General features: G+C 36.5%; 1 protein-coding gene across 1 annotated transcript in view; it reads right to left on the minus strand.

Annotated features, from left to right (window-relative positions):
• The window catches only part of xkr7b (XK, Kell blood group complex subunit-related family, member 7b), a 63,989-nt gene that overhangs the window by 4,568 nt on the left and 34,880 nt on the right, over window positions 1-24,541 (minus strand). Inside the window, exon 2 of the mRNA XM_079849445.1 lies at window positions 7,932-8,131. Within this exon, the coding sequence (XP_079705571.1) occupies window positions 7,932-8,131 (200 nt within the window). The remainder of the gene's footprint in view (window positions 1-7,931; window positions 8,132-24,541) is intronic.

Consider the following 24,541-nt stretch of genomic DNA (forward strand, 5'->3'; position numbering starts at 1 on the left):
CTTTTTGCACATATATTTTATTAGAAGAAGACATGGTGAAATATGTGCGCATGGACCGTGCTGGTTAATTTTTTGGAGCAGGTGAGAATGAAATATACAGATAAAAACTTGAAACACACTTGCTCTAGTTATGAATTTTGATTGTTGATCCTGGTTCAAATTAGTAATCGACTAATATGGATTTTTTTTTAATTGGCCAATGCTGAAATCCTACCCAGATAGCATACATATCCGGGCCTCATCTGGGACAAAAATGGCACATATGGCTAAGTTCTGGCCCACACACATCAGGGCTGCGTTTCCCGATAACGTTGTCTCTTAGCGCACTACTAAGACTCTTAAGGTATAACTTAACAAAAGGTTTACGATTACTAGGCGTGTTCCCCGAACCATACCTTAGGAAGCTGCTTAAGATATACCTTCTAACATGCGACGTTACCCGGTGCTGTCCGTGGCGATGGTGCTGAATTGGTTATTATCAATGGCTTGAGATTCAATTATTCTCTCGTGCAGGGGCCGTTTCACTGCATTATGTGAGAAAGCGGTGTTCTTTATAAAAGAAGCACTTCAGAAATAGTTGAAATTGCATTTATTAGGACTCATGGGATATTATAAAAAATAATCCAAACTATAATAGCCTATAATTATGGAAGCTTGTTTCCGCCACAAAATAAAAAAATAAAAAGATAATTGCGACTTTTTATCTCACAATTGCGAGTTTACATCTCGCAATTCTGACTTTATTTCTCAGAATTGCGAGATATAAAGTCAGAATTCTGAGATATAAAGTCAGAATTGCGTGAAATAAAGTCAGAATTCTGAGATATAAAGTCAGAATTGCGAGATATAAAGTCGCAATTGCGTGTTATAAAGTCAGAATTCTGACTTTTTTTCTCGCAATTGCGACTTTATATCACGCAATTCTGACTTTATATCTCAGAATTCTGACTTTATATCTCAGAATTCTGACTTTATATCTCAGAATTCTGACTTTATATCACGCAATTGCGAGTTTATATCTCGCAATTCTGACATCTTTTCTCAGAATTGTGAGATATAAAGTCCAATTCTAAGGAAAAAAAAAAGACGGACTTTTTTTTTTTTTTTACCTTAGAATAGTTTATATCTCACAATTCTGACTTTATAACACGCAATTGCGACTTTATATCATGCAATTCTGACTTTATATCTCGCAATTGCGTGATATAAAGTCAGAATTCTGAGATATAAAGTCAGAATTCTGAGATATAAAGTCAGAATTGCGTGATATAAAGTCGCAATTGCGAGAAAAAAAGTCAGAATTCTGACTTTATAACACGCAATTGCGACTTTATATCATGCAATTCTGACTTTATATCTCGCAATTGCGTGATATAAAGTCAGAATTCTGAGATATAAAGTCAGAATTCTGAGATATAAAGTCAGAATTCTGAGATATAAAGTCAGAATTCTGAGATATAAAGTCAGAATTGCGTGATATAAAGTCGCAATTGCGAGAAAAAAAGTCAGAATTCTGACTTTATAACACGCAATTGCGACTTTATATCTCGCAATTCTGACTTTATATCTCAGAATTCTGACTTTATTTCACGCAATTCTGACTTTATATCTCAGAATTCTGACTTTATATCTCGCAATTCTGAGAAATAAAGTCAGAATTGCGAGATGTAAACTCGCAATTGTGAGATAAAAAGTCGCAATTATCTTTTTATTTTTTTATTTTGTGGCGGAAACAAGCTTCCATATATAATAGCCTAACCTACATATTTTAAAATTGTATCATATATTGCTGCCACAATAACCATTTCAAAATTTTTACGTGCTTTCTTCTCTTTCCCATTTTTGTTCGCTGAGGTGGAGTTGAGATGAAATAGTGTTCTTGTAAATACTTTCCGGCATTTGAGTAACAAAAGTTTACATGGGCAGGGATTTTTACATGGGTTGGGTGAGAAAAAACACTGATATTATGGATTCGGATGGCAATAAAATCACTGACTTACCGCTGTAAATGTTTAAAATACGGTACGAGCCCATGATAAACAATAATAGCATCCTAAAAGGACTTAACTGACAGAATGCTTTCACTGGCCTTTGAAAGCATTCCGCAGACGGCGCCGTCTTTTAGAACAACTATTCGCTGTATCGCTGCCATAGTTTGAGCAAACTCCCCACCACAATCATTCCCATTAAATAGACTATTAAGCCTTTAATGGTTCGCCAGCTGATGTACCTTTGGATAATATAATTAAAAATCTAACAACAATCAGTGTAATGACAATTTTATTATTTGCATGAAAACACTTGAATTAGCCTAATTGAACACTGTCTGGGTGTATTAAAACTTCAGAATTATTTTCGTATAGACCTGCAACAGTGATAAGGTAAAGCTAAGAGAGGTCCAGACCAACCTTCTGAACGTATGACTTACATAATGTATACTTAACTAAGAACGTTTCGGGAAACATGTATTAACGATAAGGTACAGCTTAAGGTGTAACTTAAGAACGCCGTAGAGTTAAGAAGGTTTCGAGAAACGCAGCCCAAGCCGGTTTAAGTCTGAGTTGTGGCTTGCTGTGTGTGGCCCATGTGACCTTTGCCGCTGCCAGAACTGAGCCATATGTGCCATAGTTGGCCCAGATATGCATGCTATTGCCAGCCACACTCCATGTGGTATGTGGTACTATTGCTATCGCCATCATCCATGTGGTATGTGGGCCAGAAGAATGTGGGAGATGTTTATTTATATATTATATATATATACATACACACTACTTATAATAGAAAGTAACATGCTAAAAATTATACTTTTTCATTTACTTTCTGTGTTAAACAGTTCTGAATACTAATTTATTAAACGGAGCTATTACAGAGGATGAGTCTGCGCTCAGGCACTGGTGCTCTTAGCGCTGTCAAAATAAAAGTCGCTCATCAACTAAACAGAAAAACGTATCAGCTGATGGCGATAATTATATATTGACTATGTCAACCACTAGCATAAATCATTTTTCATTTTGCACAAGCCTGACCCTTGCTTTTTTATTGAGTGTTTACTCTTGCATTTCATTTCCTCTGTATCTCACTCACTTTTTCTCTCTCTCTCAGCCCTCATTCTGAGCAACTCATTTGGTTCAGATCCAGATTAAGTGAGGTCTTAATTAGCACAGATCTCAAAGCATTGGTCTGCATTTTCCCGCTCCGCTTCCAGCTTGCCCGCATGCTCTCCTCGTTCTCTCCCGGCCTCTTTTCAGAGGCTCTCATGGAGCAATGCGCTGGCAATCTTAATTAAATCAAACATCAGACGCAGCGCAAGCCCACTGCCACAAAGACTGTCTCAGATTAGAATGCAGTTTAAAGAGAAAGGGATAAGACAAGTTAAAGCCCAGCACTGCCAGTGCTGAGAGAGAGAGAGAAAGAGGGAAGTTTAAGTTGCTACTGCACCTGCATTTAACATGATGTGGTGGAAGAAAGTGCAGGAGATGTTTGGATAATGCGTTTTAATAACAGTGTTTGTGCTTTATATTGAATTAAATGACTACATGGCAGTTACAATCAAGTCCTCAAAGAACAAAGACTCTCTACAAGACCTCAAAGACCTTAAAACACACAATTGGGAATTCACAAAGAATGAATTGTGCTGACTGATAGTGCTGTTAATTTGCATTCCATGTCTGTGTTGTTTCATTTTCTAAAATGCTCTTCTGTGAATTACTTTCTTATGCTAGTGAATAACCATCTTGCTTAAAAACAGCCCAAGCCGCCATTACTAGTTTAAAAGCATCACCTATGTTTTGAAAGTAATGTGTTTGAACAAGTAACAATTTGGTTTTGTTTTAAGCATTAGAGAAACACATTTCTGTGTGTGTGGGTTTGTATGAGAGAGAAGAGTGTTCATGATTACCTGTGGCTGCTCTGGTTGTCAACCATTAAGTGATTTATTCACATTATTACAGTATTTTTACACTGTAAAAAGTGAATAGTTGGATCAACTTAAAAAAATTACTTCAATTGGTAACACCTAAAGAAATTAAGTTTTCTCAAATTAAATTATCACGTTTTTCACGATAAAACGTGATAATTTAAGTTGAGAGAACTTAATTTCTTTAGGTGTTACCAATTGAAGTAATTTTTTTAAGTTGATACAACTATTCACTTTTTACAGTGTAGCTAGGAAAAAAATGGTTGTCTTTTGCTTTTTTTGTAACAGGCCTGCAGTAGATCACAAAACCAGTCATAAGTTGCACGGGTATATCTGTGGCAATATAGCCAACAATACATTGTATGGGTCAAAATTATTGATTTTTCTTTTATGCCAAAAATCATTAGGATATTAAGTAAAGATCATGTTCCATGAAGATATTTTGTAACTTTCCTAACGTAAATATATAAAACATTTGTTTTTGTGAGTGAATGCAGCACAGTCGCGAACATAAATGGACAACTTTAAAGGTGATTTTCTCAATGTTTCGATTTTTTTGCACCCTCACATTCCAGACATTCAAATAGTTGTATCTCGGCCAAATATTATCTTATCCTAACAAACCATACATCAATGGAAAGCTTATTTATTCAGCTTGCGTATAAATCTCGATTTCAAAAAATTGACCCATGTGACCAGGGTCACATATATATATACTGTGTGTGTGTACATATATATATATATATATATATATATATATATATATATATATATATATATATATATATATATATATATATATATATATATAATATAATATAATATAATATAATATAAAATATTAGTGATGCGCAGATCGGAATTTCACGTAAATAAATCAAACCAACTCCACTTTTTTTTGCTTCTGAAGAGGTATGTTAAATCAGAGTTAATAAAACATCTTAATGCTTTTAAAACTTGCAAGAATGTGAAACTTATGTTCTTTAGGAAGCTTATACTGTATATAAAAAAATCAATCAATAAAAAGCATTTTAAAAGCCCTCCCGAAGCTCACTACAATGTTATGGGCAGGAAAATCACAGCGAATATATTGTTAAAGGGACAAAATGTAAAATTCGCCACTAGAGGTTGCTTGTTCAAAACAAAGGCGTAGCTTGATGATGCCGTGAATGAGCGTATAGATACATGGGAGTTGTCGTCTTCACCTCCACAGCCGATGGAAAGCAATTGGCATCCCTATTTTAGCATCCCTCCACCTCCCCAACTCCACCAACATAATTAGGCATCTTGTTACCATACTCATCATCCAAGCATTAGTAGTCCCACTGGGGGGTATATCTAAGCTCGAGTTGACGTTGCTTCCTCGAGCCCCTCCACTGCGGACAGCAAGCCAAATACGCTAAACCTTATTAGCTTAAAGATATGGGCAAACAAACTCGTGAAAAACTGGAAATTGAGGGAAACGCGGATATGACTTCATTGACAGGCGACGCAATGACATGGACATGGTCCTTGTCCTGGTTAAGATTGCTGATTTCTCTGGATTTAAACGTTCGAAACGTTTGGGATAATGTAAGTACACAAGTCAACAAATATATATATATCACATTGTTCTAGTGATTTTTGTATACTGTATTCAAATATCTTACATATTGTGCCTTTAATATTCCTAGTAGGTCCATTCATTTGAAGCTTAGTTGTTTAAAAAGGACATATATGTCCTTTTTAAACATTGAGTACGTTAGTTAAGTAACTATAGTTAAGTGAAACTGTAATGTGCTCAACAAACTAGATTCTACTGTACTTCATAGCAGTGCAGTTATAGAAAAACAATAATCATCCCATCAGAATCATTAAATAAAACAGCATTGCCATAGAATAGGAGACTGCACCCTTCAGTGCTCACTTCAAGTGCTCTGCTCTCCACAGTGAGTGCGGCATACAGATGCTCTCTTTCAAATGGAATTCGCTGACACAATGTAAAGGTCAAAGGTCTGAGTCAGACTGACAGGCAGGGCCTTGAGATCAGATGAAAAAACAAAGGAAAAGCCTTTGTTTGGTAGTTGGAAACCAAACCCATGACCCAGAATTGATCAGAACATCTCTGAGTCTGTTCAGTCCAACAGCGTGTCCCTCTGAGCCCTCCGTCCGGCTGCTATACACCTTATCCCCCCCCCCTCTCTCTTTCTCTTTCATTCTATCTTCTCGTCTTTTTCTGCTGACTATCATTTTGCTCTCATCTTTTGTCTCCTGAGTGCTGTTCTCTCTCCCAGTGGTGTGTGGTGGACTTCTGAGGAAGCAAAGAAGTCCCATGTTTTTTTTTTGTACATTTTTTACTTTACTTTAATGATTTATACATCATTAAATCTTTTTCTATATAATAAGAATATAAAATATATATAAAAAAATATTTATACATTACCATCCAAACGTTTGGAATTGGTCTCTTATGCTCAGCAAGACTGTATTTATTTAATCAAAATATAATAAAAACAGTAAAATTGTTAATGTTTTCTATTTCAATATATTTTAAAATAGTAGTTTATTCCTTTGGTCAAAGCTGAATTTTCAGCATCATTACTCCAGTCTTCAGTGTCACATGATCCTTCAGAAATCATTCTAATATGATGATTTGATGCTCAAGAAACATTTCTCATTATTATCAATGGTGAAAACAATTATGCTGCTTCATATTTTTGTGGAAACTTAATTTTTTCAGGATTCTTTGATGAATAGAAAGTAAATCATTTATTTCATATATATATATATATATATATATATATATATATATATATATATTTTTTTTTTTCACTTTTATTCAATTTAATACATCCTTGCTTTTGAATGGTAGTGTGCTTTTATTATTATTGTTTATCATTTTTATTATTAAACTGTTGATTATTTTATATATATATATATATATATATATATATATATATATATATATATATATATATACACAGTGCAATGCATAAGTTAATACACCCATGCTAAAGTTGACTAAAAAGAGGAATAAAAAATCATATTTTGGAAATTTAACTTAATGCCTTAATTTAAAAAATTAGGAAAAATCCAACCTTTTAGGACACCAATTTTCTTTGTGAATGAATAATGTATCATAAATAAATAAATGTTCTTCCTTAAAATACATGGTGCATAAGTGTGTACACCCCTATGTTAAATTCCCATAGAGGCAGGCAGATTTTTATTTTTAAGTATTTTTTTTAAATTAATTTTTAGGATACTATGCATCCTGATAAAGTTCCCTTGGCCTTTGGAATTAAAATAGCCCCACATCATCACATAGCCTTCACCATACCTAGAGATTGGCATGGTTTTATTTCAGTTAGCCTAAAAGCTAGTTTGATTTGCATTGAGAGATGATCTTATGGAAAGTACTCCATGCCAATCTCTAGGAAGAACATTTATTTATTTACGATACATTATTCATTCACAAAGAAAATTGGTGTCCTTAAAGGTTGGATTTTTCCTAATTTTTTAAATTAAGGCATTAAGTTCAATTTCCAAAATATGATTTTTTATTCCTCTTTTTAGTCAACTTTAGCATGGGTGTATTAACTTATGCATTGCACTGTATACATATATATATATATATATATATATATATATATATATATATATATATATATATATATATATATATATATATATATATAATTTTTTATATTAACATATATATATATAATATTATTTTATATATTGTCTCTGAGGTGTCAGAGTCATTTCATATGCCATCGCACAGAGTGGAGCATGTTAAACGTTTTGTTTAATTCATCACAAGCAAAACTCTTCTCAGGAGTGGCCAGATGAATAAGTCATGACGATCAAAGCACAATCGCACAAGTGTTCTGTCCTCTCTCTCTCTTGTTCTCAACACTTCCCATTATATATGCACAACTAAAAGCATCTCATGGGAAACCTTGTGTGTGTGTGTGTGTGTGTGTGTGTGTGTGTGTGTGTGTGTGTGTGTGTGTGTGTGTGTGTGTTATCTCACCCTGTAGGGGCAGTATGTGGTTGCTGTGGATCATGATGCTAAGCTGTAGCACAAGCTGAGGTGCGCTCTTCAGGAAAGCCTCCAGCAGCCGAAGCATGTTGATGTCAGCGCTCTCGAACATCAGACGCCAGTAGAAATGACGCTGACCCGGGTCGCTATGCCAACGGCTTTGCACTCCCAGGTACAAGGTGTGGACGTACCTAGAAAAACGCAGAGGGGAAATGTCAAGTCGTTATTTAGGTTCAGTAATTAAAGGTCAAATGACGATATACATTAACAGTTGGACTACTGCAGGTAAGGGTCAGAAATTAACCAGGGTTTCAAAATGCCAATTATTCAATAATTAAATGTATTTAATACTTTTTCAAACATTCAGGCCTATTTAGTGAAGCATTTAGTACAATGTTTTGTTCTGCTGTGGTGGAATCCCACCAATGCACCAAAATGGTTTACTGTACAAACAAAAATGTCTTGATATTACTAAGAACTGCATAAGCCCAGCAATATGCACACATATGACATGAAAAATTAACAATTTTGAAAATGCATAAACAACAGCAGAAGTCTGATTTACCAGCCAAACACATAAAACAAACACTGGGCCAAATATTTTCTCCAAATATATTTGTATTAGTGACAGTATAAAGTGACTGATAAATTTACCATTTAGTTTAATTGGATGCTCAGCCTTTCTCATCCGCCTTTTCTCTGCAATTCAGCACTGTTTTCCCTTGCTGTCTGTTTGTTATTTCATACAGCTTTCTACTGTGTAATCTAACAGAGTTTTGGACTGATTTTAAAGTCCGCTCTAGCAGAGCACTTATTTTTTAGATTTAGAATTCCAATTAATTCATTCAAATGAAGTATTTGCTGTGTCTTATATGGTTCCAAAAACATGCCTTAAGGTAAAAACTGCAGCTGAAAATAAATTCCAGTTGAGGAGAATAACTTCTGACACTGCTGCTAGAAAATGATATTGGTTTTATTTAAATTAACGTTCTTATTTGCATATTCATGGGGTTAATAACATTGATTGGACATGAACATGATGCAACCTGTTTGAATATTTGCATATGTGAAACATTGCTACATAAATCAGCTATTTGTCTTATATTTCTTGAAATATAACACAAAAACAATACTGCCTCTCTATCAGTTCAGTTAATGCGTTTGCCATCACTGTTTTTGACATTTTTAACTTCGTCCCCTCAGACACTGAAACTAAACACAGTGTGTGAGTGAGTGTGACAGTTTCTGTGACTTGCACAAACTGCATGAATATTTAATGAGGTAGGCATTAAATGTTGTTACATTTGAGTTGTGGCTTTTTTGAAAGGAGGGTTTTCTCTCTCTTTGGCCAATCTATAAAAAAGCCTGTAAAATGACAAAATTACTACATGGTAAATTCAAACTACTGTGGGGAAATTCTGGTGGAAACCTGGTTGAATGGCAAGTAGGTGAGACATGTCTAATACCTAAACAAGTTTTGGCTGAGCTGAGCGAACTGACTGTCAAAGTGCCCATCACAATATGACACCAGGAGAGTGGCACTAAGCACTTTTCACCTGTCAGCAGCTTTTGGCAGGAGAAGAAAAAGACACAACCCGATACACACACACGGTCAATGCGGTGAGCACAAGCTTGAGCCATCTTCTTTTTTTTTTCTTTTTCAGAAAGGATGCACTGAATGTGTCCATGGACAAAGATAACTGAATGACTGATTCTTTCTCTTTTAGACAATTTTCAAATTCATTTCTCAAATTCTATTCAATCTCTTTCTCCTTTTCACTGTCAAATTGATTTATTTACTTCAATAATCAATTCGATTCTCAATTAGTTCAACTGAATTGGAGTAATGTTAAAGGCTCAGGGAAGAAGAAGACGGGAACCGACGACCGTTCAACGTATTTTTAATCACCAATTAAACAAACAACAAAACAAAAGTAAAGCGGTAGCCCCTCATGGACTACTACCGCATAAACTAAAACAAAACAACAACATAAAGTCCAGGTCTAGTCCTCTCTCATCCTTCACTTTCGTCACTCCTCCTTTTATCCTTCCGGAGCTCCTCCGTGGGACTCAAGACTGGTGTGGTGCGGACTCACCACTCGAACAGCCTCGCTCTGTTTTCACCCCTGCTTGTCACATAAATAATCATCATTTGGGGGCAAGTTTTGCTGCCAACTTGAAGTGTGTCCCTCCAAACGTGCATACGTCACACGAGAGGTTGGGTGGACGCGCATCGCAGAGCTGGACTAAGGTGGACATTTGTTGTTAAAAAGTATATACATTTTTATATTTTTCAGAAAAATCGCTAGAGAAAACCCTTATTCATTGCCTGCACTGAAAAAAATTGTGTGTTGGATTTACATGATTTAATAGTGTACATCGGTTCCACATGAATCAATTAAGTTAAACATAATTTGTTCTTGTAAATTCAACATCATGGAATTATGTAGTCTCAAAGTGAATTTTAAAAGGCTCCCTGCCAGGCATTCAAATTCATACATTCGTTCATCCATTAAGACTTCATATATTTTGATAGACTATTGCTAGCCATTAGCTAGTATTAGCACTTAGTGGCATCTTAAATGCTAAGATTTACATACTCTTTCAGCCAAAGCAGTAGAAGAAGTCCACAGCCTAACCAAATGCTCCACTTTTCATCACAATGGTAACCCACTGTAATTTAAATGGTTCTAATAATTCCAATGTAATTGGAACACATAAAATAACACTTAATTTCAACATTTATTCTCTCTTAATTCAGCCATATGCAAAGCATGCTGGAAACTAACAAGCACCGCCCAGTTTCAGTTAATGCAACACACATCATTAATGTAATCCAACACTAACGGATTAAGTAAACTTAAATTTTACATATATTTAAGCAGATTGAACACAATCAAATTAGGTTAGGACAAAATGTATAGCAATTGTGTTGCTTAAGCTCATTTTAATTAAGCAATTTGAACAAGCAGCAAAAATATTTTTTTTCAGTGTGGGGTCATGTGGAGCCCTTTGAAGCTGCCTAAAAATGTATTTTGGACAGTCAAAAATGGACTACGGTGAGCCCCCGTTCACTTGCAATAGATGGAGAAAAATCCTGGAATGTTTTTCTCAAAAAAGTTTCTTCGGCTAAAGGAAAAAAAAAAAAGTCAAATACTTCTTGGACTGCCTGGGGGTGTGTAAATAATAATTTTTGGGTGAACTATTCCTTTAATCTTTCTTCTATTGCACTTTCAAGCTGAATTCTGAAATTCAATTGGTTCAGTTAAACAATTCAACACTGATTTGATCAAAGAACTCTCAAAATCATCTGCAGAATTTGTGAATTCATTTGATTCAAATAAATTATGTATTATGGAAATATGTAGAATTTATTCAATTAAATAATTCTCAGATTCAATTCAATCTCTTGTTCTCAATCCTGTTCTATTTTTCTTTCTCTTTCTACCTCGCTCTTATCTCGGCTCTAACCAGGTTCAGGCCAGCTACATTATCTAAAGGCTGCAGAAGAATACTTTATCCCGAGCTCTACACTTTCAGCCTGCAATGGGAGGGATTTTTTCATGATAGGCGATGGGGGCCAAATATTGTATTTCATGCTCCTCTCTGATAGGCTAAAGGTTTTAAGGGAACTGAGCCTGTATAGCACTATGGGAGATTTTGAGATGATCCATTGCCAAGTGCTCCATGCGAAGTGAATGTAAAAAATGTTATCAGAGAGAGAGAAGAGAAAGACAGAACCGAAAGCAAAGACATGCGAAATAAAAAATACAATCATAAACAATATGTTACAATTTGTGCTGTCTGTGTGTGTGTGGTGTCTCAGACAGACATTTAGCCAGCATGTGCGCTCCAGCACATCCATTATCAAAAGGATGAATTCATCTTGAGGTCTCCAGGGCTCTGGAGTGGTTTGGAGCGATGAAGCCTGAGCAAAATCAGAGAACCACCTCAGATGCAGCAAGAATCTAGTTTTTCTACAAATATATCTTAGAGAAATGCCTTTTTGAGGCTGATGAAGAATCGGAAGAACATGTAGCAGTGAAACACATTGCAGATGAACCTGAGAACAAAAGAGAAGAGACTAAAGCAGCCAAGCTTTACAGTATGAAGGACTTCAATTGCATTGCGCATTGATTCTGGCATAGTGAACCCTGATTACTTTATACACAGGACCTGAAGGAAAGCAGAGAGTTCCATCTAAGGAACTATACAGAGAGACAGAAAGAGAGAGCGAGAGAGAAAGAGAAACTGAGCATGTATGCGTGTGGTTAATGTATCCTCTGCAGTAATTAGCACCCCTGTCCCTGTTGAGACCGCCGAGAAGCATTCTTGTCTAACACGCTTACAGTCAACACTATTTAACGCCGTCCGAATTTCAGCAGTAAACAGCATTATTATCGGGTGTCTATTAGCAGATGTGCCATCTGCTGTGTAAAGAAATGAAGGAATGCGTTAAAATCAAATCAAATTCAATTGAATCTGAATTTCTCAAAGCTGAAATCAACAGAAGATCTCTAATTCAGTTGATTCCAATAAAGAATAAAGAATTCTAAAATTCACTGGTTCAGCCAAGTCCAGCTCGGCTCATTTCCTGCAATCTGTATTAGACAAAAAAAAAAATAAATGTCTTTCACTATCAGACATAACATATTTTTTGTGATTGTGGCATTTATGTGATTGCGACACTGGACCTTTAACGTTGCATTAAAACCGAAGTAACAGGAAGCTCTAGGAACCGAATGCTGCTCTCATTCCCTCCTAATCCTTTTTTTATCCATAATTTTCCTTTCATCTTCCAGTTCTCCCACTCCAGGTCTATGGGGAGTACTCCGAGGGAGCACTAAAGGCAATGCATCTGTGCCATGTTGTCCCTTCTGCTCTCATAGTTAGCCACTGGTCCTGTCTGGAACCACAGCATCAATTTTCTACTACAGACCCACAAGTCAAACTTCTATACACTGAAAATGTGCTGAAACTACGTCTACTTACTTAACCCAATGTTTTGATCAAATTTGACTTTCGAATGATTATTACATTTATTGTGCAGTTTTAAATGTGATGGCAATACACACACACACACACAGAGGGAATGAACTTGCATTGTGCAAAAACCTGCTGTTTCAGTCAGCCTCATTAAAGTGTACAACCCTCAGACCTCCATTTCACCTTAAGCACAAAGTCTACTTTGGTTTTTACTCATGTGCTAGGAAATTAACAACAACAACAAACTATACTGGAGATGCAACAACAATGGACAGCCACGCTGACGAGTGTGAGGGTGACCTGCTGCACTTAACCCCTTGACGCCTGAATTTATTTACAATTAAATAAAAAAATGTATTATGTGTGTTTCTGGCTCCAAGCTGATGCTAAATTAAGTTGAGATTGTTAATTTGTCTATACCATATAGAATAGATATAAATTTAAGTATGTTGCAAATTAGCGACAACAGGCATTTAGGGTAATTTTTTTTACAAAATGGTAAAATTAATAAAACACATTTTCCCATCTCAGGTATGTAGATTTTATTCATGGCACAAAGTTATTAGAACTTATAAACTTTAATTGACAAATTAATGAATCTTGACAACAGCAAGAAACAAAACACTCTCCTACTCCCTAACATTGACAGTAGTTTTTATACATTCCATGTTACACTCTGTTTAACGCTTTCCTTGTTTCTCCAGTGCATACATTATATATTCTTATAGTGTTATATCTTAACATGCTATTTTTTGTGAAAAAAAAAAAAAAAAAAAAAATTTTTTTTGGCTGAAACCATCTAAATACAGCATTGTTATATGTAGCCATTAGCCCAATCCAGCCGTTATGGACGAATGTCGCGAATTTGCTACAAACCGAAATCTACAAAGTACGTAAAAAATATTCGTCACATGAAGTCTATATGAATAACATAGCTATAGAAGCAATCAATAATCTGGTACATATTTTTATCTTAGCACAACTTAACTCATTTTGGGCAATTTCTCCACATTTGCGCCCTTGATATGCGGATTTTGCAAACCAAAATATTAGCTTCCGTGAACCGGATGTAGTTCCCACTCCGACCGCTCCTACGAGAAACCAGTGCGTGCAAAAGGTTCCTAGGTATGTATCGAATGTGCACAAACAGGCATTGGGGGAAAACACACGCTATCTCGCCTGCAGTCTGAATGGAAGGGGTTTGTTGCAAATTCGCGACAGTAGGCGTTAAGGGGCTAGTTTGATAACTGTGTGAAGAGTTTTGAAAAAGTGACCTAAGTGTTGAGAAATGTGTCCTAGCATTTGTAAAAAAAAACTTCTATACAACACCAAAGCTGCAAAAGTACTGCTTAGAATAGATAACATTTCTCATTTTTTTCCTTATTTCACACTGTGGCGATGCTCACTGGCACACGTTCAAGTGCTCTTCATCTATCTATATCGATAATACATCTGTGGTGGCTTGTTTCCAGGAGTCTGGAGGCCCCTTGCAGTCAGTGACCCCAGGGCATTGGCCCCATTGGCTCGGTCAATAATCCATCCTTGCTTAAGATGGTATGACCTGTTTTTTTTTTTCCCATTTGGAACGAGAGCTGGTGTGGGTGTTTAAGGTTAACACTTGTGCCAAACTGTGAACATGTGGAATCAAAAAACACAAGCACATCAATCGCCTCTCAGATACACAGGGATTCCAAAGTGCATGCTCTAAAATATGTGCAAAATTTGTTGAAAAAACGTCTTATTACTGTCGTAACCCTCGTTCCCCGATGGAGGGAACAGAGATGTTATGTCGATGAATGACCAATGAAGAGTCAATTGGGAGCCCCAATCACCTCGAGGCCAATGGAACTGGTGAGTGGAATTTGCATGCCAAGCTACTCCCCCGTACATACGGGTATATAAGATGGCGGCTGGCATCCGCTCAAGAGCCGAGACATGGTCCCCGCCATTGAATAATTCAGGGTTGAGGCAGGAGGTTCCCTTCATCAGGGAATGAGAGTTATGACAATAACCAAGATGTTCCCTATCTGTCAGTCATGTTCAACGTTATGTCAATGACTGACAAATGGGGTCCCATGGAAAGTGCCACAACTACTGAACTGTGTTATGAGTGTTGGAGACGCAGATACTGGCAAGCTGAACAACTGGCAGTTTTCGACAGCTGCTCTCTTAAGTTGTAATCTATCCAGTGACCTACAGTGCTATGCATAAGTTTAGACACCCATGCTAAAGTTGACTAAAAAGAGGAATAAAAAATCATCTTTTGGAAATTGAACTTAATGTCTTAATTAAAAAAATGAGGAAAAATCCAACCTTTAAGGACACCAATTTTCTTTGTGAATGAATAATGTATCGTAAATAAATACATGTTCTTCCTTAAAATACAGGGTGCATAAGTCTGGACACCCCTATGTTAAATTCCCATAGAGGCAGGCAGATTTTTATTTTTAAAGGCCAGTTACTTCATGGATCCAGGATACTATGCATCCTGATAAAGTTCCCTTGGCCTTTGGAATTAAAATAGCCCCATATCATCGCATAGCCTTCACCATACCTAGAGATTGGCATGGAGTACTTTCCATAAGATCATCTCTCAATGCAAATCAAACCAGCTATTAGGCTAACTGAAATAAAACCATGCCAATCTCTAGGTATGGTGAAGGCTATGTGATGATATGGGGCTATTTTAATTCCAAAGGCCAAGGGAACTTTATCAGGATGCATAGTATCCTGGATCCATGAAGTAACTGGCCTTTAAAAATAAAAATCTGCCTGCCTCTATGGGAATTTAACATAGGGGTGTCCAAACTTATGCACCCTGTATTTTAAGGAAGAACATTTATTTATTTACGATACATTATTCATTCGTGTCCTTAAAGGTTGGATTTTTCCTAATTTTTTTAATTAAGGCATTAAGTTCAATTTCCAAAAGATGATTTTTTATTCCTCTTTTTAGTCAACTTTAGCATGGGTGTCTAAACTTATGCATAGCACTGTATGTAAGCCCCCAGTGATAGTTTTCCAACCAACGGGGGGGAAGGGACAGGGCTTTCCATGGAGACGGTCATAGCTACTGTTCCTTAGATATGTTTCTTCATGGGTAGTCTCACGTAGCCAGACCTTCAGACTGACGACAGAAGGTCTGGACTCTATCACAACTTTTCTTGGCCAAGGACCGCCCAAGAGGATGTTTGACTGAGATGTAACGCAACCAATCACAGTTTGTTTTGTTCTGCATCATTTTTAGGGGCGTGCAAATATAATGTTGAGTCCCTACAATAACAGACCGGCGTTCATCTATAAATAATTCATTCAAGAACGTTGTGCAAGTTTAATGCAACAATGGTTCCGCGAACTTCACATACTTTTGAAAATCCAGCGTTTAGTTGATTGAGATAAGCGCTCATTGTTACAGTTGTAAACACGACAGCTTTCTTCTTCCACGGTTTTGGCGTCACGACATTTGTTTCCAGGTGGACCGATAAAGAACGCGACACGCACGTCACCCAGACATCCTGTAGAATTCAACCAATCAGATGACGAGTTCGAAACTCCTGAAGTGTTTCCAGAAAAGTGTGCCATATGCATCAGACGTTCAGCCAGCAGTCCGTGGGCGTGGCGTCTGAGGCTGAGACTACTGGGAAGAGTGCTTCGGCTTCCCATTTTTCTTTTTAGTCATGACCAGTGTTGTTAACACTGGGGAAGCATCCCTAATCTAATGGAAAGGGCGCTACTGAGGCCATGTCCTACCTGTAGGGAGAAACCCTGTGGAGATACACATATGGACTGACCCGAGGGGGAATTATATTTTTATAATGGCTGGTCTTAGATGGTTCTGTGCATACTGTGGCTTGCTTTAACATCATGATCTGCGCAAGTAAATGATTCAATTTAGAGTGAGTCAAGGATGGAAAAATCTAATGCTATTCTGCTTTTACTCAATATGAGCCACATGCTGCTTCAAAGACAGGATGGCAAGTTCCCCGCGACTCCATTAGCATTGCAAAGCAACGAGCAGCGTGACTAACATCTCCTGTCTATCAGCCTGTCCCCACCTTAGTCCTCCACCATCCCAGCAACCCCTAGGGTAGAGCTGCTGTAATTAGCGTGATTAATGCTCATATTGAGTGTGAATGAGGCCTGGGAGGTTTTTACTGCCAGAAAAAACACACACACACACACACACACACACACACACACACACACACACCAAATGGAGTCTGCCATACCCAGGTAGAGTCTTTTTCTGACTGACAGAGTTCCTCTGAAAACAAGTATCCAGAATGGAGAGGGAACTCATTAACTCAGCCAAATACAGCTAATTACACTAAACGAGGCTTAGAGCCCACAAAATACGGAAGCAGGGAAGATGCAGCTGGCGCGCAGGGTTCTAGGTGAAGAGCCTCTCTCTCTCTCACTCTCATTCACATTCACACATCCGCACATACATACATAAAACAGCTGCCGCCACATTAAAGCCTGACTGAAAGGACTTGACAAGATATTCAATGATATTATGGCTGCTTTGAATAAGAAATCAGCCAATTCTACCTCAAACGTCACACTGAGCTTCAATAAAAGAAATCTGTCCTGGTTTGAATAGGAAAACATTTTACTCAACATGTTTATCCATAGCAAGAAGCAAATATAATCCTCCTCACACAGAAATGAAGCCCTCTTTAAACACACCTGAGCTTCATACACGTCTGCACACACATACACACACAAATTTCAGTTCAAGTGAACTCTTCTGTCATTATATCGAGATCTTTGTTTCCATTCTTTTCACTTGACACCATAATTTCTCTAATTTCTACTTGATTTTATGAGTTTTAAAACTAAAGATTAATAATTAAAAAAAAAGATGAAAAGAAAATTAAGCCAATTTTATGGGTTAATGACAAATTCTTGGAAAGTTCTAGCTAAGTTCTTGGGAAATGTTGGTTTCATATGGTTTTGAAAAATGTTATGCCATTTAAAAAAAAGAAAGAAAAGTTTAAATCTAAAAATGTCATGTGGCGTAACCATCAAGTAAAGAGCAATAACATAATTTCCTTGGAACTTGAATACAGTAGATCTGAGTGTAGTCAACTACTTTCAAAACTGTTTAAAATATTTTTAAGGTAAAACATATTTTGTTTTTACCAATATCTTTATGCCCCCCCCCCCAAAAAAAAATTTTGAAATGAAAATTACAAATATATAATTTTGTATTGTGACATTCCCTTCAGTTCTCATTAATGTAATGCTAAAAAAACTATACTTTTTAAATTGTAGAATATATACATCATCAAATTTGAAATATTACTTAAAATTTATGCAGATTTTAATAATAAAAAATAAAAAAATTGTCTCCAGACGCCCTGATTCTCAATACTGTACTGACACATGACCCAGATGTCTTTGTGAAGTTCACTCTTAAGCAATGGGACTCTCTTGTGTTTTTTGACCTGTTTGAACTCTTTCGTAATTCGAAGTGGAAAGTTCTCTGTCAGGATGCTTTATACAGCTGCAATAACTTTTAATGGAAGATATAAAGTACTCAGAGCGAGGAAGAAAGAAAGAAAACGAGCAGTTAGAAAACTAAACTGCTGCATGTGGTTTAACTAAATGAGGGTAATTATCCCATTTGAATGGAGAGAGTCCAGTTTAAGCCATGGATTATACACTAAACCCAGGTGAGTGACTGTCTGAATGACTTTACTTAAACTGTAAATTTAACCCACTAAGTAATTACAGTTCAGAAACATCATCAATATTTAGTGTGTGTACTTAGCTATAGTTTAGGAACAAAACTTCCCTCAGGAGTGAGCTGAATCAGAGAAAAACTTCCTTTGGTGACATTCAGAGACGTCAAAAACAATTCATAAATAATGTCAATATTATTGCCAGTAACAAATGTGTGTGTCAGTTTCTTCCCTAATGTGATGTCAGTGAATGCACACAGTGAATGTCGTGAATATCGAGTGTGCAAACATTCTTTCACCACTGCGTCATTTTAAAATGATTTGAGTAAGAAGCTGATGAGGTGATGGCATCCATACAATACATTAATACATAAACCTGAGTGCAGTAAATCTCTCTCTGCCAACAGGCAGATGAAAAAGTGTCCAGCCCTCCTTTGGTAAGCCTAAACAAGCACGCACCTGCACAGCTCCATGAATTACAACATTACGCTCTTACTCCAAACCACAGGCTTCTTCCTTCACTCTGCAAAAAAATATTCTGGCATTTCGTCTACGTAATAACGGTCATTTATTTCTAACATTAGATATATTGACATTTCTATGTTATAGCCATCCTACAAAAAATAAGTATACTTCAAGTTTATTTTATTAAGTGCACTTAAGTCAAGTTCAAATGTATTTCTTCGTGGTAAAAAATTACCGCATTGTAAATAAATGGTAGACGAATATCATCTAGTGGAAACTTTTAGTACTACGGCCAAACAAAATCTTACTGAAAGCTAATTTTTTGAGATATCAAGCTCAAATTTGGAACACAACTTGTTTAGATTTATGGCTTTGATTTTCTTGCAGTTTTAGAGTAAAAAGTGTTTTTGAAATATATGAAATATATATATTTACGACAGTTAAAGTTGAAAATGTAACTATGCTCAAAAAGTGAGTAAATGGATTTATAACTACAGCATAAATATAATTTAGTACCATAAAATACCCTAAAAATACAAAATATTAAATAAAAAACATCATCAAATTATAATATGGTACATTCATTTCATTGAAATAAAAAAATCGTTCAGTTTTGACCGCCAATTGAAGAGCACCAGAGAAGATTAGCTGTTTGTTGGTCAATGCATTTTTGCTTTTTAATCATGAAACTTTACCAGCTAATCAAATTTTACACAGTATCAAACCCTCGAGCTGTGAAACAAAACAAAAAAAGCTAGATATTAGATAGCAAAACAGGACAGACACACACTGAAGATGGTTTTTCTCAGTTAAATGTATTCACATCAAGATGATTAAAATGTGTTTTTAAAACATAATAAATCAGCCAGAGGCAAAGTTAATCTATACAGAGATATCCCACGAGTCACATGACAGCCAATCACACAAAATGGAACTAATTGGACAAACATAATGCAGCCAATCACAACGATCCAACCCTAGTTGCTCTTTTAATACTATAATGAAAATTAGAAATACACAATTTAATAAAATATTCGAAGGGTCAGCTGCAATGTCAGGGTCAATACAATTAGACTAGTTTTTCTGAAGAAAATATGAGTGGTGCTTGTCTGTGCACAAATGTGTTGCCACAAACTAGAGCATTCTGGGTGGTTGTCAGGTGTTTGTGTACCTGCAAAAAAGGTGCCCTCAAGTATATGATGTTCTGGTCCTTCCATTAAAGTTGATGAGAATTTTTTTCCCTGTCTACCATGAAAAAGTCATCAGTCACTTGGAAAATGAATAGCACATCTCACATCCGTAACACAAATAGTGCAGGATGTTACACACGCTAAAGCATAATACTAAGGATTAGGGGTTTGTTCAAAATATTAACCCTGAGAAGTATATGGTTAAAAAAGTGATGATTAAAAAGCAAAAATGCATGAAAAATATTCCTACTTAGATGCAGAGTTGCTTTTGCATGCATTATGTATGTAGCAGCACAGCACAACATTCTCTCATGCAGGTAAACACATTTTCAGGAATGTTTATTGATGTGATGCACGCACATACACACACACACACACACATACACATCAACTCTCTCACTTTCTCTTGCTGTACCACTGTCTCTCTCTTTCTGTCTTGTCCAGCACTGGTCAGCAGTAGTCAGCACTGTCAAAAAAAGCATAGCGATAAAGATTGAGACTTGAAGTCCAGAATCTGATTGACAGCTGTCCTGTGCCATGAGGCTTTGAATTACACTTTCATAAAGTTCAGCGCTCCAGAGAGAGATAAGCCTCTGCAATACCAGTGCTATTTTTAAGGAATGGAGTTAAAAGGGGAACATATAACCTATACATTTTCCATTTTCTCCAACAAAGAGGAACCAACAGCGGAAAATAGAAGTAAATTTAGTAAGAAAAATCATATTCGGATATGAATGAAGGGGGGTAAAAAAATCACTTTATATTTTTCCAGTGTTATTATAAACCCTAAACAGTATCTAATGCCATTTTCATACTTTATTTCCTGCTTATGGTGAATATGTGTATTAGTGCATGAGTGAGTGAGTACTGTATATGCAGCTCAAGTTTTGGATTGTTTCACTGTCCGTCTCATTCCCTCTATTCTGCCCAGACAGCAAAGACAAAACTCAGAAGAACAAAGAGCTGGAGAGCGATAAAGACAGAGAAAAAGAGAAAAATCATGTCAAACTATGTAAAGCTGAAATGACTCAATCTTCAAAATGATCTTCATTTTTCTGTTGTCTTCTTCAGTTGTCACTTTCTTGCATGTTTGAGAGAACGGAACAAAGACCAACTTTGTGAAACAATCCCACTCAAGCCCACAATCTGTCCATCTATCCCTTCTCTCATGCTGCTCGCCTGCCAATCAAAAACACTGATTATCGCCATGGAGACAGAAGGCTTGGTGACATCATCAAACAAGATTTCAGAACAGCAGGTTATCAGAAAGTCACTCGCTGGCGGAAAGAGTTTACTTTACTTCCAAAGTTAACTTAACCCTCTGTAGAGTCAAGGTCAAGTGACGGTTTGGTTTTAAAATGGTATGATTCTCTCTCCTTAATAGTTTATCTAGTTCTCTCTCAGACAGAGCAAATCTTTCCAATTAGTGAGGCCAGTGGTCTGGAACAAAGAGACGCGCAAAATGTCTTTACGGGATTAGCCACAGTGTTTTTCTCCCACCCTAGCTCTTCCCTCATTAAAATGCACTGGAAATATAGAATGTTACACATCAATGACACACACACACACACACACACACACACACACACACACACACACACACACACACACACACACACACACACACACACACACACACACACACACACACACACACACACACACACACACACACACACACACACACTAATCAGTGCTATCAGAGGGCATTAATCATTTCTTTAAAAATGTCTATAGGGTTAAGTAAATATTTAAATACAAACTAAATCTAATCTACATGTTAAATATAAATATATAAATGTTAAATATACATGTTCAGTCCAATAAATGTTAAATATACAAGTCCTAAATCTAAACGCAAGTCTAAAGCAAGATATTTAGCAAGTATGCAAATGTATGATGCCTGTGGGTAACATCAACCAGTGGCGCACAAAGTTGAACTAATATGCTGAACTAGTGCTACAGGCAGCAGCAGAGACATCAGGCTTTGATTCAGTAGCAGTAGTGAGCTCTATAACTGGCACACTGCTGCTAGCAGGAAGTCAGATCTGAGTCTTTATGCATTTCTTTTAACCTGTTGCACAGTCACAGTCAATGGCTTACTTTCTCTGCTTAAAGGGATAGAAAATGAAACAAATTAAATCATTTACTCACCGTTCCAAACCTATGTGACTTTTTCATTTCTTCTGCAGAACAGAAAAAAACGATATTTTGAAGAAAAAAAAAGTCAGTGGGGTTCAGTGTTGTTTTGGACCCCATTGATTTTCATTGTGCAGAAACAAACAGTTGAAACATTCCTTAAAATATCTTCTTTTGTGTTCTGCAGTAGAAAGAAAGTCAGGTTTGGAATGACATTAGAGTGAATAAACGATGACAGAATGCTCATTTTGGGGTGAACTATCCCTTTAAACTCTCTGTGAAACTCAAATTGATTGAAGTCAGAACACCCCTTTAAGCTATTATATTTCATATTTATCTACTATTAAAAGCCAAACCGGGAAAAAGCGGCACCAAATTTACATATGGCATGCTATCATAAAGTAAGAGGCTCCATAATCCTCTCTCAAAGCCAACAAGCAGGATTACAGATCCTAAAAGAGGAGTATTAAGTGACAGCATCGGTGGTCTTGATCAGACTGAACTGGTTTAGTTTTTCTCTGTGGGACTGGGCAAACTTGGTTTAGCACTCAACCACAGACATATGAACTGCCAAAGTCTGTCTTGATCTGTCTCTCCACGTCTTGCTCTCTCCCTCTTATCCCTGCTGTCTGCCACTTGATGTCATCTGCTACCATGACCTCTGCTGTTTCCATGGAGATGTGAGAGTGGTGGCATACTTGCTCTTTTAATAATTAACATGTCTGGAGAACTGAGCTGTTCCAGAGGAGCTGTTCAGGTATATAGCTGTGCCTCAAACATTGCACAGGTCCTCCACATTCCAGCGTGGCTGCTCTTCGCAAGCATCCACCATTCAATGGCCCTTACTATAGTAATGTGGTTGTAAGATAATGTGATTTTACATGATGGAAATGCCATGGCACTTTGATATGTACTGAATGATACCATATTCATGTAAAATTGAAAAAATGTAATGTTTTGATTACTTAATTTCAGTTTATTGGACAATTTATGATGACAAAATTTTCAATTTAAAGTAAATTAGATGCGACTGACTAAATTAGACATGTCAAAGCATTTGGGGAAAAAACTATAATATTTGTTATATCCTAATATATATTGTTATATACTTAATAGAGTTTCATTCTAAATTAATTCGGCTTGATAAAACATGGTATTATGCATAGTAGCATACATGTCCAGAAATCTGGCAATTTGCCATGGAAATTAAATATTTCTCTAACCTAAATAATACTGTACCTATGGTACCTTGATAGATGCCAAAAATATGTGGCATTACCATGGTAATATGTAACAAAAACTGTTAGTGGAGAGGATGAATCCAATGAAAAGAAAAAAAATATGATCAAAATACACGGTATTACCATGGTACATGTCCAAAAAAAGATAGTACTTTGATATATAACATGATACTGAATGACATCGTGTCCATTCCGTGGTGTTTTCATATTATATGGTATTTCAGAAAACCAAGATAAAAAGAGAGTGAGTGAGTGAGTGAAGCAATAAAGGAAGAGCTTGGAACTCTCAACATCTAATGCTTTGATGAAACCAACCAGTGTTTGTGTGTTAGAGTCATCTATTTTTTCATTAGAAAACCCAAAGATCTATCCATCAAGGGGGCATCAGAGAGCGGGAAAGTCAGAGAAGGACCAAGCAAGCGAAAGACAGAATGAGAAAGACAGGTATTTAAAGCGAGAGAGACAAGGAGGATCGAGGGCAAGTGATCAATGTGTGCTGTCAACCTCTTCAGCTCTGATAGGATCTGTCTGTGAGCCGTACACATTCATTTGCAAAATAAATCAGACATGAAAAAAGCTGCACACATCTAAGTAAATGTGCACTGCATAGTATGTTTGTGTTAAGCACGTCAGTAATTGCATTAGATCACGTGTTTATACTTATATATTGGTCTATCATAGTCGCAAGTGTGTAAAAGTCAGACTGCCAAGTAGCTGTCACAGTGTTGAATGGGCATATTGTGAAAAAGAAGTGACAAGTAGGTCAGTCACAGACAAGACTAAAATCAATTCTCATTTAGGACCAAAGACACATACACACACACACACGTCCTTGAGATAAGACGAAATAGTGCTGCTGAATAAAAGTAAATAAGCTAAATCACTTTTGTGTG

The sequence above is a fragment of the Squalius cephalus genome, assembly GCF_949319135.1.
Source record: "Squalius cephalus genome assembly, chromosome: 18".
Lineage (NCBI taxonomy): Eukaryota > Metazoa > Chordata > Actinopteri > Cypriniformes > Leuciscidae > Squalius > Squalius cephalus.